At 44.9% G+C, this 15854-nt stretch overlaps 1 protein-coding gene across 1 annotated transcript in view; it reads left to right on the top strand.

Annotated features, from left to right (window-relative positions):
- LOC126535912 (multidrug resistance-associated protein 1-like) overlaps window positions 1-15854 on the top strand; it is a 335731-nt gene that overhangs the window by 16285 nt on the left and 303592 nt on the right. The window contains exon 4 of the mRNA XM_050182763.3: window positions 10345-10467. Coding sequence (XP_050038720.1) covers window positions 10345-10467 — 123 coding nt within the window. The remainder of the gene's footprint in view (window positions 1-10344; window positions 10468-15854) is intronic.

The following is a 15854-nucleotide window of genomic DNA, read 5'->3' on the forward strand; positions in this document are numbered from 1 at the left end:
AGTATCTTGGATCTCACTTTAGACCCACCAGGCTTCAAAGAAAACATTAGTGCAGAAACAACAAAATACTGCATTTCGCTATGCAAATATTGAAGAAATTTTGTGCCGACAAAGTTAGCAATCATGGATGAAGTCCTGCTAAATGAAGGAGGATCATTCTGGCTTAATAAAATAAAAAGAAAAGCTACAACAAAATTTATTCGGTATCCCTAAACGCAGAATGAGCTTCAAATTAGCCTGCTCAAGCCATCTGCATTGCTATGCAGCTTTCCATTCTTATATCTAATGGAGAAGTTTTACTGTTGGAGGGTGAGGCTCCATTGGAGCAAGCTGCTATTTTCTGGTGACATTTGATTAAGCTATGTCAGAGGGCAGTGGTCGGTCTTGAAGGTGAATCTCACTCCTTACAAGTAACACGACAACTTCTGGGCTGCCCAAACCAAACAGGCCTATTCCTTCCCTGCAGCGCTATAGGCTTCCTCTCTTACAGTTAGTTTATGGCTGGCACAGAGGATAGGATGTTCCTCATTAACATCGCTGACCTGGATAACTACCACACCCATTTGCCTGTTGCTTGCGTCGCACTGAACTATGAATTCCTTTGTATAGTCTGGCGCACGAAGCACAGGCTGAGAAACTTGTACATCTTCAAACCTTGGAAAGCATTCTTATACCCCTGTCAAGCTAGAAAGTTAAGTGCACTTACATAGATTGCACTTACTTAGAGGTCACTCAGTTATAAGCGCACTTTCCCAAATCTAAACGTCGCAAGCAGAGTGTACTCGCAGGAAAGTACACTACGATCTGAGTGCATTCATGGAACGCGCTTTCCTGGTCTAGTGCGTAGACTCGCCGCCAGCGGCTTCAATGATACAAAATGTAATGCATAGAAAAAGGAGATGGAAGTTCATTCTAGCTGTTGAACAGCTTTCAACAAAATAATCAGAACAGAACTCGCTGATATTCTGTTCTAGCAGGATCAAATGCCGCCTCGTCCCACGCCACCATATTGTTCTGGATTGGCTAGGCATTCGTATTGGCCGGCCTTGACCCTCATATGATAAAAATATTTAGTTTTTTGTTGAGTAAATATAGGTTAAGATTGTTTCTTATTTATGATACAACTAAAGCAATCACTTTATAGGAGGTCTTTTTATTTTAATCTACATCTTCAAAAAACATGATCTTAGCCTGTTGCCATTTTTTTTACTGCGAATGCAGTCTGTTTTCCTGGTTAGCACCGCGTAGCCTTCAGTGTCACTCAAGGTCCCGAAGTGCACTCTTCGTAAGTGCACTTAACTTGCCCACTCGACAGGGGTATTAGTGTCCTTGTCCCGGTGCACGTTACTCTGTGCGAGTGCGCCCGTTAAAGGGCTTGCTATTTGAGAATAATTCAGAATGTACCGTTGATAGTACCCAACAAGTCGCAAGAATGAACAAATGTGTTTTCATACGTAGTTGTGAAAAATTTCTAATCATAGCTGTTTTCGTCTCAGCCGGCTGTCTAGTGCCCTTGGTGACAACATGGCCCAGATAAGTAACCTGCGAGCAGCCAAACCTACATTTTTCCACCTTCGTCGTTAAGCCTACTTCCCTCAACCACGAGAACACCTGCTTTAGGTGCGATATGTGCTGTTTTCAGCTGTCAGAAAAGATTGCAACATCATCAAGATATGGTAATGCGAACTCCTGCAAGTCTTTTAGTACAATATCCATCAACTTAGAGAAGGTAAACGGTGTGTTCTTATGCCCAAAGCTAAAAATGAGAGGGTGAAAAGCGCCTACAGGTGAGATAAATGCAGCATAGCGGCTGGCACTTTCTGAAAGGGGAAATTGCCAGTATCCCCGCACAAGATCTAGAGTCGAAATGTATTTAGCAGCGCTGACTCTTTCGATTCATTCCTCAGTGTTGGGAGTCGGGTACAACTGATCGCTGGTGATGACATTTAACTCCCTGTAGTCAACACACGGACGGGAGTCCTTATTAGGCGCTTTCACAAGTATTAGCGGTGACGTGTAGTCGCTCTCAGTGGGATGAATAACTCCCAACTCTAGCATGCGCTGTATCTCTCCCTCCATAATGTCTTTCCATCATGGAGACGCCCTATAAAGCTTTGATCTTACGGGTTCAATTGATGTTAGCTCTATTTTATACATTATTAGTACCTGGCCGATTGCTGAATGTATGGAGATATTTCCCAAGCAGTCCCTTGTGGGGATAAGCGACTCTCACGCGTCCCCTGATACGTTGCTTTCCTGCATAGCTCCCGTCTCCTGTAATCCGGCTTTACCGTGTGGCCTGGGCCCCGCCGCGGTCGGTGTGGTTGAAGCGCAGTACGAGAGAGGGCGCGAGTGTTACGCTGCTAACGCCGCCTCACGGCGGGGTTACTTGGACGCTGAAAGGAGAAGGCGCTTCCTCTTCGGCTGTGGGTCGGCGTGTGGCACGGACGTCCGCGCGTGTGCCGATCCATGCTTCTATGCTACCGACCGAGACATCCAAACACGGGTCCTGGCACGAGCTGAAGATGCCATCGAGAAGCACAGCCTGGCAGCCTACATAGCTTTGCCTCCCTTATCCCTTACCCCTTCTAATAATAAAGTTGACACTCACTCACTCACTCATCTCCGTCCTGTGACCGGGCAATTTCAGAGCATAGTTAGTATCTGAAAGTTTGTGCAACACTTTAACGGGTCCAACCCAGTGAACTTCAAGCTTGTTCTTTCTTGAAGGTCTGAGGATCATTACCTGGTCCCCAGCCTTGAATGTTCGAAGCCTCGCATTCCTGTCGTAATAGAGCTTGGCATTCTTTTGTGCCATGCTCATATTCTTTTTGACTAGTTCTTGTGTTGCACTTAGCCGTTCCAGCAGATTTAGCATGTACTTTATCACTCTAACACAGACCCTTGATCTGCCTGAATTTCGGCTGGTAACCCAACTCGGGCGAATACTGTCAAAAGCTCGTCTACTACCTCGTAGGAGCTGAGTTCTTTCAGAAGGATTGCCTCTGGAAACTGGGGACAGACACAGCATGGCAAACAAGTACCTGTAACCCGACTTTGTCTTTGGCAAACACCCTGCCGTGTCTATCAAAAGTCGTTTGAAAGGTTCTGATATTAAAGGCACTACCTTTAGTGGAGCTTTCCATATATTTCCTGGTTTACCCAAGCACTGGCAGGCGTCGCACGATCTCGCAAAGTTTTTCACACCTTTGAAACAGCCAGGCCAGTAGCGTTCCATAAGCAATATTTCTTTCGATTTGCTTATGCCTAGATGACCAGACCACCCATTTCCATGACAGGGACCCAAAAGGAGGAGGAGGAAGAGACAAAGGGGTGGAAAGACAGGGAGGTTATCCAGTGTAAGTACCGGCTGGCTACCCTGTGCTGGGGAAAGGGATAAAGGGAATAAAAGGAGAAAGAAGAAGAGGAAAAAAAATGGAAACTAGAAAATTCACACAGTAACGCGAAACTACGCGCTACAACGTTCAAAGGCGGTCGCACAATTCCATTTCCATGACAGGGACCCAAAAGGTCCTCCCTGTACTAGTAGGTATGACTAACTGATCCAGAATCCTGCCCTTTCGGTCTATCTGGTGCCGATATAACAAGCCTCATTTCTCATGCATCATCACGTTGTGCCTAGTAATGCTTTCTTTAGCTGTTACCGGTAGTTTAGCTAGGCTGACGTCATTCTTTTGTTCGGCTGCCAGTGACTCTCTGTCCACACGTAAGAGCCGATCAAGTTCTTTGGGGCAGGTGACAGTAATGACCTTGTCTTGCTTGCGAGTGCGTCAGCTTGCGGGTGCGTCAGCTTGCTCTCCCTGCAGGTGTGAACTTTGACACATGCCTTGTCATGCACTTTCGTTGAGCTGGTCAGCTGACACGATTTCCTCAACTGCTTTTTCATCCCTCGAGCCTAGCTTGGTTTCTGTTGCTGAGGCTTTTGCTACTTCTGTTGCAGTGGCTTTTGCATTTTCAGGGGAAAGCGACGTGATTTGACGAGCTTGGGATCACATCATCGCCTGTACTACGTCTTCTCCAAGTTCTAGCCCCTTCTCACTCAATAACTGTTCCGACCAATTTAAAAAAATGTAAGGGTACTGCAGTGGCAAGAATTCAGAAACTGCAGTGTCAGTCATGAGCTCCCCGAATGGCTCACTGGTTTTGACTTTCGCCATCGGCAGACACATACTGTGTTCTTCCACAACCTGTTTAATCCATGTTGCTTCTCCGGTGAAGTCACTGATCGTCATTAAGACAGATGGAAAATGTCCATGGCGGCGTCACTGTCTCATAACACCTCGCATGGTTTATCATAAATGTGCGGGTTGTGAAGATATAAGTTTAAAAGTTCCATGTTCTCGTCTCTTTCGTGCACATAGGAAAAAACTATGCTAATCTTAGTTCAGTTCGCAGCAATATGTCAGAGTTTGTGGCGCTTTTAGCAGCGAATCGGTCTAAAGGATTCGAATTCCTTTTTCTGCTCTTTTTGTATGGTTTTGCCATTTGAATTCACCTTGCTCTTTTCTCACATCCTTTTCTCTGTGTCTACATGCTCCGGTTGTTTCATCTGCGATCCCTCTTTGAATGTAAATTGTTTCCGCGGTCCATTTTGACTGTCCCAATTTTCATCCTCAGCATTCGGCTTTCTACTTGTTGTGTACTCTTCAGCAAATTCGGCCACCCTTTCCACAGTGTTTACGTTTCCTCTGTCTTGCACCCACAGCTTCAAAGATTGTGGGATGCTTTTGTAAAACTGCTCTAGACGCATTCAATAATTGTGTCTCTGCTCTCATACGCTTCTGCGCTTTTCAATCGCTCGACTAGGTTTGCCTTTGCCAACTCAGCGGACTCTGGGTATCCAGAGTTTGCCATACGTAAACTCCGGATATCCCTCACTATCAAACTTTTTTTTTTCTTTTCTCGTTTCGAGCAACTTGTCACAATATTACCTTTGAATTTACTGGGGGGAGTGCAAAAATGTCATGTTCTGGTTGCATGTATTGGCGTGGATGGCAGATAAATGAGATGGGGAGGGATGGGGGGAATAATGGGAACTTGTCGTGACCCTGCAAATTTTAGAACCTTTGACAGGTGCCAAATCACGCCGAACCTCAATGAAACGGTGCAGACAGCGCCTGCTCTTTTTGTTGGCGAGCTGGCTATTAGAATCACGTGATGCATAATCCTTTCGTGAGTTGCGCAGATTGGCCTAACTCACCTGCTGTAAAGTTGGGATAGCCCTTCTGCATTTTGGAGAAAAACTGGAAAGCAAAACTTTCCACGCAATAAATCAAAGACTGCCGAAAAACACAGGTCCACTATTAAAGCGAGAACATCATTAGTATTCTGTACAACACTACGTCATTAATTCTAACCTAATAAAATTCTTAAAATAGCACCATCAGCAGGCTGCGACAACATTAACAGCAAGCTCCTGAAAAATACCATTACAATATCTAGTAAAATACTGTGCCTAATATTTAACCGATCCCTGCAAAACTCAATTGTTCCCAACGATTGGAAAATACATAAAATTGTCCCAATTATTAAAGCCGAAAACAAAGAACTTGCCACCAATTACAGATCAATTTCTCAGACTAGTATCCCAGCCAAACTTCTTTAACGCGTAATTCCACATCTCGAATCAATTAACTTGTACCCGCTACAACATGGTTTCCGCAAGCAACGAACCTGCGAAACTCAACTGGCAGAACTTGTGCATGATTTGCTACATTATATGGATGAGCTCCTTCAGATAGATGCCATACTTGTCTACTTTTCAAAGGGATTCGATCAAGTATCTGACAATCATTCTCTCATTAAACCATTGGATCAGTCAAAACCTAGTCCGCAGGCTGGAACACTTTCTGAACGGTCGAGTTCAGTTTGCCATTGCTAATGACAGGCCGCCATTGGAACATGAACCTGGCAACGTTTAACGCTAGAACGTTATCTAGTGAGGCGAGTCTAGCAGTGCTATTGGAGGAATTAGAGGGCAGTAAATGGGATATAATAGGGCTCAGTGAAGTTAGGAGGCCAAAAGAAGCATATACAGTGCTAAAAAGCGGGCACGTCCTGTGCTACCGGGGCTTAGCGGAGAGGCGAGAACTAGGAGTCGGATTCCTGATTAATAAGAATATAGCTGGTAACATACAGGAATTCTATAGCATTAATGAGAGGGTGGCAGGTCTTGTTGTGAAACTTAATAAGAGGTACAAAATGAAGGTTGTACAGGTCTACGCCCCTACATCCAGTCATGATGACCAGGAAGTCGAAAGCTTCTATGAAGACGTGGAATCGGCCATGGGTAAAATCAAAACAAAATACACTATACTGATGGGCGACTTCAATGCCAAGGTAGGCAAGAAGCAGGCTGGAGACAAGGCATTGGGGGAATATGGCATAGGCACTAGGAATAGCAGGGGAGAGTTATTAGTAGAGTTTGCGGAACAGAATAATATGCGGATAATGAATACCTTCTTCCGCAAGCGGGATAGCCGAAAGTGGACGTGGAGGAGCCCGAACGGCGAGACTAGAAATGAAATAGACTGATGATATTGCCTTGCTTAGTAACTCAGGGGACCAGCTGCAATGCATGCTCACTGACCTGGAGAGGCAAAGCCGAAGGGTGGGTCTAAAAATTAATCTGCAGAAAACTAAAGTAATATTTAACAGCCTCGGAAGAGAACAGCAGTTTACGATAGGTAGCGAGGCACTGGAAGTAGTAAAGGCATATATCTACTTAGGACAGGTAGTGACCGCGGATCCGGATCATGAGACTAAAATAATCAGAAGAACAAGAATGGGCTGGGGTGCGTTTGGCAGGCATTCTCAGATCATGAACAGCAGGTTGCCATTATCCCTCAAGAGAAAGGTGTATAACAGCTGTCTTACCAGTACTCACGTACGGAGCAGAAACCTGGAGGCTTACGAAAAGGGTTCTACTCAAATTGAGGACGACGCAATGAGGTATGGAAAGAAGAATGACGGGTGTAACGTTAAGGAAAATAGCAGATTGGGTGAGGGAACAAACGCGAGTTAATGATATCTTAGTTGAAATCAAGAAAAAGAAATGGGCATGGGCAGGACACGTAATGAGGAGGGAAGATAACCGATGGTCATTAAAAGTTACAGAATGGATTCCAAGGGAAGGGAAGCATAGCAGAGGGCGGCAGAAAGTTAGGTGGGCGGATGAGATTAAGAAGTTTGAAGGGACAACACGGCCACAATTAGTACATGACCGGGGTAGTTGGAGAAGTATGGGAGAGGCCTTTGCCCTGCAATGGGCGTAACCAGGCTGCTGCTGCTGCTGATGATGATGATGATGAATGACTCTCAATTCGCTAGAATAACTTCAGGCGCAGGTTTATCACCACTGTTTTTCTTAATCTATATCAACGGCCCTCCTGCTAACATAAAATCAAAATTGCGGCTTTTCACCAATGATTGCATTATTTATAACCTTGTTCATAACTCAGATGACATCACTACTCTGTAACATGATTTAAATAATATTGCTGCATAGTTTAGTCAATGGCTCATGTCCTTAAACTTGTCGAAATGCAAATATTATTCTCGTGCAATAGCACTTCGATAAACCACACATACCACATTAATTCGTCCCCTATCAGTTCAGCTGAAACTTATATGAGCACCTAGGAGTGAATGTAATGCTATTACTATCATGGGTAGCGCACATCAAAACCATCTGTTCTGAGGTGTAACACACACTTGAATATCTACGTCATAATTTTAAATCCACATCCGCTGACATCAAGAAACCGACAACATATGTGTGACTAAAGCTCGAGTACACGTCATCAATATGGCATCCATCACAATCGTGTCTTGTCAATGAAATAGAAGCAGTACGTAATCATGCAGCACATTTTATAAAATCTAAGTATTCTCTGTACATCAGTATAACTGCTATAGAACAGACTCTCTCCCCTTCCAGCATTAGAATCACGCCGCATAATCGCTTGTCTTTGCCTGCTTCATTCCTTCTTTTTATCAGTCGCATACAAGGTATGCACTGCTGACACCCGCCACTCAGATTGTCCTCGATATTAGCCCGCACACGGCGCATTGCATGCATAAGCGGCCAAACATCGACAATGAATAACTGCTTCTTCCCGCACACAATACCCTTGTGGAACACACTTCCTAACGGCATAGTTTCATGGTCAGATCAAAGAAAATTTTGCGAACAGTTAACCTGCCACCTGCTCGCAGATGAAACACACCCACCATAACGTGTTGTTAACTTGCTTTTATACTATCATACGCTACTTTTTATGTGATAGCATTAACCCTTTCGCTGTCGGACCTTTCTGGCCGTGACGCACCCCCAGTGTCGGCTTGGTTTCAGGGAACGAGCATAACAGGGAATGAACATAGCAATTTATTTTTGATTATGATTGGTATACAAATAACATAGTCAATGCAATATGCACATTTCAGTGTTCTGCAGCTGTTGTTAGTAAACATCATCATCATCATCAGCCTGACTATAAGATCCGTTCAACATCCGAATCTGACGATGCGGAACCCTCTTCCTCGCATGCGACTCTGTCCGAGTCCGAATCTGAGCTCAGCTCGTATTCTGAATCAGAATTGAGCCACCGCTCCAATGAGCAGACGAAGATCCCGCGCGCTGAGCCATCCGAAAGTAACCGCGCGCAGGGAGGATGCGCTTTCAGTCGCCCGCACAACGCAGAGAAATGGGACGTTGCGTGATCAAGAAGACAGAGGGAGATGGAAAAAGGCTAAACAAAGTTCGAAGGGCTTTACGTTTACTGCTGCAAGTTGGAAGCGAGGGTGCGGCGAGAGAGCGAAAGCAGCGAGTCACTTTTTTCGGAGAGGCAACGGCACGTGCGCCTGAACTTGACGCGCCGTAGCAGGCACACCTACAGGAGAAAAATAAAAACCTTCAAACCAGCGGAGATGGCAGAACAACCCTTGAACCCATAACCACACGCGCGCGACGCATGGTACAGCGAACACGGAGCCACCGCGCCACTCAGCAAAGAGAAAGTGGGGAGTGGCAGTCGCGCCGTACTCTTCAATACATGGAGTAACACAGGTCGGGGTGAATATACGAACTTGTAGAAAGAGTCAACAGATAGCGTGGCCAATCCAGGAGCGCCAGCTTTGTGCTCTGGTGCGAAATTTTTAACGCACGATAGAGAACGTACCGGTACGTCAGTGACACTGTGGGCGGGAAGCGCGATGACGTACCGGTACGTCCGTGACAGCGAAAGGGTTAAAGGTCCCGTGTCGCAGCAAATCCGGCATCGGACGTCGTTCCAGCTAATAAGATTTTCAAATCACTTATACCCAGGCCCTCCATGTGGCGAAAGGAAGCTACTGAACTAATTGAATTTCTCAAGCTAAAATATGCAGAAAAATCAAAGTATGACTTACGCACCACCCACAGACATAATAGCGTTGGATTGTAATTTGACTATACGAGGAAACATAATTTTGTTAATTGAAAACTCAAGGAAACCCCTTTTCCAGCCTTTCTACCATTCATATAACAGCCACGGCATTCGCCATTTGCACACGCTGGCACGTGAGTATCTTGGAGGCCACAGAGCAGTGTGCCCGGTTCCTTGCAATACCTCCAGATGGTGCTTGCCTATGCCGCATCGCGGCCTGTGCAAGAGGCTGCATTTCTACCAGAAAGCCCGTCTTTGTGCATAGCGTTCACAGCCAGCGTTTCCCGGTAAACATTAGAATTGCATACACTCCAGTTGCCGAGAGGTGTAAGAAGCAGTCAGGGATCTTTGAATGCTATCATGTTCCACTCTCAAAGGCGAAGCCTAAGCGCCCTCCATCATTTTATTTGCTCTGTTTCTTTTGTTAATTTTGTGACCAGTAGCTTTTTATTCTATTTGGAAACTCGAGGCACATCCCCCTTATATAATGCTTTCAGGCCCTTAAGGTGCAGCAAGCGAAATGTGTTGGTATCTTGGTTGAAACCATATTTTTCGGTTGCCAACAGGAACTTTTTGTCATTGAAATCATTTCTTTTTCTTGATATTTCGCAAACGTTTATGGCCCCTTCTGTGTAAGAAAAATTCATCAGTGAATGTACTTTTTTGCATAGATAGTCAAATTTCAATACCACGAAATTTCACTATAACGAAGTAATGTGCCAATTTTACCGACTTCGTTATATCGAGATTTAAGTGCATAATTTGTTTTGTACCTATTTGTATTTGTATAAAATTAGTTGGTACAATGTATTATTCCTGCTTTAAGTGAAAAAGAATGAAAATAAAAAAGACACACTCTGAGGGGTAATTGTTAACCGTTTCTCTGGTTGTATTGCAGGTGTTTCAAGTCCTGACGTTCATTGTGTGCACAGCAAAACTGGTGGTGTCTTCGCTGCTCTACCTTCACCATGAAACAGACTTGGCAGAAGTGGCTGGAGCATCTGTAGTTCTTTGCACACTCGTATGTTGTTCCCAATACTTAAAACTAAACAAAATTGTCACCAAATTTGACTGCTACTAGTAAAACTTGCTGTTGGGCTAGTTGATGTGTTTTGAATAATGAATTTAGCACCAAAGACTCGTTCACAGAGAGAGGAGGACATAAAGACAGGACGAGTGCTTACTTTCAGCTGTTTCTTTCTGCAGGCAATGAGCATATAAAAGCTATTCTTTTTCATAATGCATGTGCACTGTGCATGTGCTTGCACCTCGCTTATCGCCAACAAAAATAACAAACACTTTTCAGATAATGCATTTCCGAATCAAACCAACTCTCTCATGTGTCACACAATTTTTGCCTTTCTTTTTGTAAAAAAAATGTTTCCAACAATTCGTGAGCTGGTTTGCTTTTGCTCTTTCCTTAGATACTTATCTCGGCAAAATGTGGCTCACATACACAAGAAGTAATATGTGCGCTGTCCTTATTCTTGATATTAAGGGCATTTCCCCTCACCTGATTGTTGACGCAGCGCCCCGTCCAGCAAACGTAGCTTCTTCTGCACGTTAAAGGTATTTCGTAGACCACCTCAGTGGACCACTGTAGTCACACGCTTCATATACAGCAAGGCATGCTTTTTGTTGTAGCCTTCCGATTGCTGAGCATCTTTCCCAGTAATGCAAGGGCATAACTTTGCTAGTTTGTTTGGTGGCACGAAAACCATCGGCACACCATGCCGACTTGTAACCTTCTTAGGGATGTGGGCTATCTTATGAATATAAGGCACCATTTCAGGCCACTCTTTCACCTTTTGGCCGTGAGCCGTGCCACCTTTAAACTTCTGCAAGGTTTTCTGCCACAGCACTCAAAAACTAGGAAGGGAACTGAGCACCTCTTAAATACTACACTTGCTAAATTGTTGTGAACAGAAGGAGAAGCGTGCGGACACCACGTGCATGGGCCAGGGAAGCGGGGTTCGAATAAAGCAGTCGCACCGAGCAACCGTATCTGACGGACGTGCTGTCACTTCGTTCCTTACATTATGGTGCCATGAAAACTGGGAAGGAGAGTGCTGTCCATGCAACCAATTATGGACCAACTATGCTGTCAGCGCGGCATCATTTGAAGTGCCGCTACCCGAGTCATTGCCACCACAACCGAAACCTTGCGAAAAACTGAACTGACAACTACCGACTTGCAGGTGCTCTTAACCAAACTCGAGGACAAAGAGTGTTGCTTTACTGAAATTAACGCCAAGATGGAAGAGCTTGTGACCGACGAGAATGGATATGAAGCCTAATTCACCGAGGTGCTTGATTACCATGAAAAGATCCGTCACGCCGTCAGCCGGGTTCGTCTCCGTCTTCATTCCCGTGCTAACATTGGATCACTACCGACTGCCACAGGAACCTTTGCGAGGACAGCAGGCAGTACATGCAGTCTGGACATCTGGTAAGCAGGCGAACATTAGCGCAAAAGCCAGACCACTGACTGTGCATGCAGCAACCGAAGCTTCAGACCGAGACCAGCACAAAGGCCAGACCACCGACACCGTGTGTCCAGCAACCAAAGCCCCATATCAAGGCGAGGGTACGTCAGTTCATCCTGAACAAAAAGAAGGTGATCACCGACATGAGCCCCCAGACCACAGCTAGAACAGAGAGCAAGCACGAGCTGCCAGTTGGTTAACCCCTTGCATTATCTTACAACAATTCACAATGCCAAATCAGTCGCCATGCAATGTGTGGGGAACAGACGTCAGCGACCAGTTGAATGGTACAACCCATATTGGACGACGATCCGTACACACCTGCCCACTTGTGTTACATTGTGCGCACAGTGTGGCAGATTTGGAGCCCATCCAATGAACATTGGAAATACAAACGACAAAGTCGCTACCACTCTTGTTCCTCCCACCACCGCCACCGCAGCAAGGAGAACCAACACCACTGGCGAAGCAGTGTTCGGAACCACAAGCATGAGTACAACATATCGACGGCAGAATCAAGGCCTCCCAAGACCTTCCACAATGACAAAAGGGACACAAGCTGCCACAACAACCGTCACATAAAGAACTACGTTACTGTTGAAAAAAGACTGCTACGTGCCGCCAGCCTGGTTTAGAACAGACCTATGCGAGCGCTTCTACTCCATCGAGAACCTCGCAGCTCTGACCGGGTCATGTGCGACTGCACTGATTTCTTCAACTAAAAGGCTCACCTTCATTGACCGGCAGGGCTCTTTCCCGCCAGCTGCACCGTAGAGTCTGCCACCACCAGACATGCCTGACGACTACAAGTTTACAACTTAAGTCAAAGACTGGTCCAAAAAGAAGAGGATACAAACCCCTCCGATAACTCGTGCGGTCGCTTGTGCACAATTGGGTGTTTCTTGGGCTTTTGTTTGAGCCTGGTGGGACCCCAGTAGCCACCACCAGTACCACTGCAGTCTACACGTCAACCTGTTGCAGACTCTGAAAGTGACAAAGAGAGCAGGTACGAGTTGCACCAATTTGACCGCTGCCAGCTGAAGGTCTTTGTAAGGACGAAGAGAAAAGATCGAAGGAGAAAAAAGCCGGAGGAGAAAGAACACCCAGAGATCAACTAGAACCTGCATCTGCATCCATGGAAGGCCAGTTGGATCATGTTCGTCTATGCTGTCGTGTTCGTCTTTGCTGGGAATCCAAACTCTGGCAAGAGCACATAATGGGAAAAAATAGTGCTGAAGGGCGTTTTTATGAGCTGAAGTACATTTTTGTGAGCTAACTAAGGAACATAAGTAGAAATCACCGAGTCGTACACTGTCATCATCGACCAACTTGTTCATTTCCTCGCGGGTGGCAGTGTGTTGTGAACAGCAGGAGAAGTTCGCAGACACCGTGTGCATGGGCCAGGCAAACGGGGTTCAAATAAAGCAGTTGCACCGAGCAACCATATCCGACCGACGTGCAGTCGCTTCATTCCTTACATAAGTGTAACTAGACTTCATGGGATGCGGACGCGGTTTCCCAAAGTGTGGACTTTAAACTCAGCATCGCGATGTCCCTCTTAACAGTTTTTGAGTGAGCAGAGCCATAGGGTAGCAAATTCTTCTTTGCCCACTCGTCCTTTCATTATGCCCTCCCCTGTGATTATGTTTTCGGCGCTAAATTCCTTAATGTTAAACTTGGCTGCCTCTTTTGAGGAGGATGATATATATGTGATGTTTCAATTTATGAGGCGAAACATTTAAGATAATGTATTTCGTTCCATGAATGGCATTAAAGAGATAAATGTACACACTGTGTCAAAAGTATAGGGTTTGCATTGTCTGCTTATCGCCAGGCTGGTTACATGCTGTTTAACCCTTCGCGGGTCAATGATGTAAATATACGGCGCCGCTAACAAACCCAAAATAGTCGATGCCGTATATTTACAGCACCATCTGTATGTTTAAAAAGTGTGCCTATTTCCTCACTTTTTCTTGTCTGGCATGTGCTGCCACTATGTGAGAATACAGGGAATTTTTTTCTCGTGCCTCCCTCTCGGTTTTCGTTGCATGGTTTGTTTTAGCGCTAGTTTGCTCCGGCGCATCGATATACTACCGCCCGCGCATTAGAGAGAGCGCGCGCGCAGGCGGCAGTTTGGGTTTTGTTCCGCGGGCTGCTTTGGCTTCTTGCGCTCGCAAAACTGATGGCTATCTCTTTACTAATCGCTCAAAGGGCGACCGCCTGTTTCTCGCTCGTTGAGTGCTCACAGGGGAGCGCATAGGAAGGATGCCGCCATGCATGCTTTTTCTTTTCTTTTCTTTTTTTCTTTTTTGGAGACACGCGAAAACTAATTGCCTCTGGTTGGCGATAAGATGAAGATTAGCTGAAGTTTGTCACACATTTTGCTTTTTTGATGGGCACACAACCACACAGTTTTCTTGAGCGCACTCACCTATGCAGTTTGGTTACGCTATAAACGTAAATATTAATGTAAGAGCAGGAACATTTGACAGTTGCGAATTATTTGCGTCTGCACATTTTCTAAGCCTTGAACTATGTGGATAACAATGCATCAAATTTTTTATTCTTATAAGTTTATTTCCTTTTCTTTATTGTTGTTATTCTGAATAAACAGTACATATATACCAACACAAAATATTTTTTTTCTCACTTTACGGTCACCCTAGAAAAATTAAGGTAATTCTTTTTCGAAATAGGTCCCTCGGAAGAATTGGAATCTGCAATAAAAAAAAATCGACCCTGGGCAGTCGCATATGGCGAAAAAAAAATCGACCCTCAAAGGGTTAATAACGCTTTATAATCGGGTAAATGCCGTAATTGTACATTGTGAGCTATAGTTATTGCTTGAAAATATTCCTAGGGCAGGGCAAAAATAGGCATTTTCGATAGGAGTTCGATGTTTGTTCGACGCATTCACTGTCTCCTAAGCTCCACTGAGACAGACACTGTCACTAAGGGAGTCGCTATTGGGGTCATTATTGGGTTCAGGTGCATGACAGCCAAGTTTCTTATTATCTAGTGAAAGTCACCTTTAGCAGCGATATAATGAAACTTCGGGCCCATGGAAATGCACGGGTGCCCACCGGAACCTTTGGTCATTGGTCAGGATCAAATTAACCAGAGTCGAATTAAGCGAAGTCTGCTGTATTGGATTTCCTATATGAATTGATTGTTAGTCAGCGTCATTACTGCAACATTTCCTATGTGAATAATTACAGTTTTATTAACTTTTGCTACTTTGTTAATCAGCTGACTGAACTCTTATTTCATGCATTTTTGGAGTAAGTGTTGCAAGTTTAGGTGTTTTTGATATGCTTTCTCTTGAGCCACGTAAAAGGAAGCCCTTGCTGGTCACACTGAATTGCTGTGCCGATAGTCTGGAGCAGCAAACATGCCTCACTACCTGAAAACAAGGTTCCGCTAGCAAAGAGTATAGGTTCGGGGGTCTGCAGTTAACAAAAAAATTAAAGCTGCTTGTACGAGCGTGTTGGGTTCAAATATTGCAACAGATATAAAACAGTGTACAGTTGATTTGGATGTATTAGGCTCGGATATATCAACTTATTGTTTGTATCGAACAGTCATGACATACCTTTGAAAATCCCATGCAAAATTATAGTGCTGTACTACATGTGGTATCAAACTTTCGTTCACCGTCACATTTGATATATCAAATGTGTTGCGACCCTGCAACTGCACTTCTCCTAATGAGGCAACAATTACTTCTCGCGCCTACAGAAATATCTGCATCAAAGCAATATCACTGTTTTCGCAGGTGCAGTCAAACAAGGAATTGAATCTGAAGGGTAGTACTTGCCAAGGAGAAAAAAACGAGCAACTTGTGTGTGTCGCTGCAGACTGCCACTTGGTATTGGCAAGAGCAGAGTGCCACATTGCTTCAAGAATGTGATAAGTCTCCTTG

Source organism: Dermacentor andersoni, chromosome 4, assembly GCF_023375885.2.
Source record: "Dermacentor andersoni chromosome 4, qqDerAnde1_hic_scaffold, whole genome shotgun sequence".
Classification (NCBI taxonomy): domain Eukaryota; kingdom Metazoa; phylum Arthropoda; class Arachnida; order Ixodida; family Ixodidae; genus Dermacentor; species Dermacentor andersoni.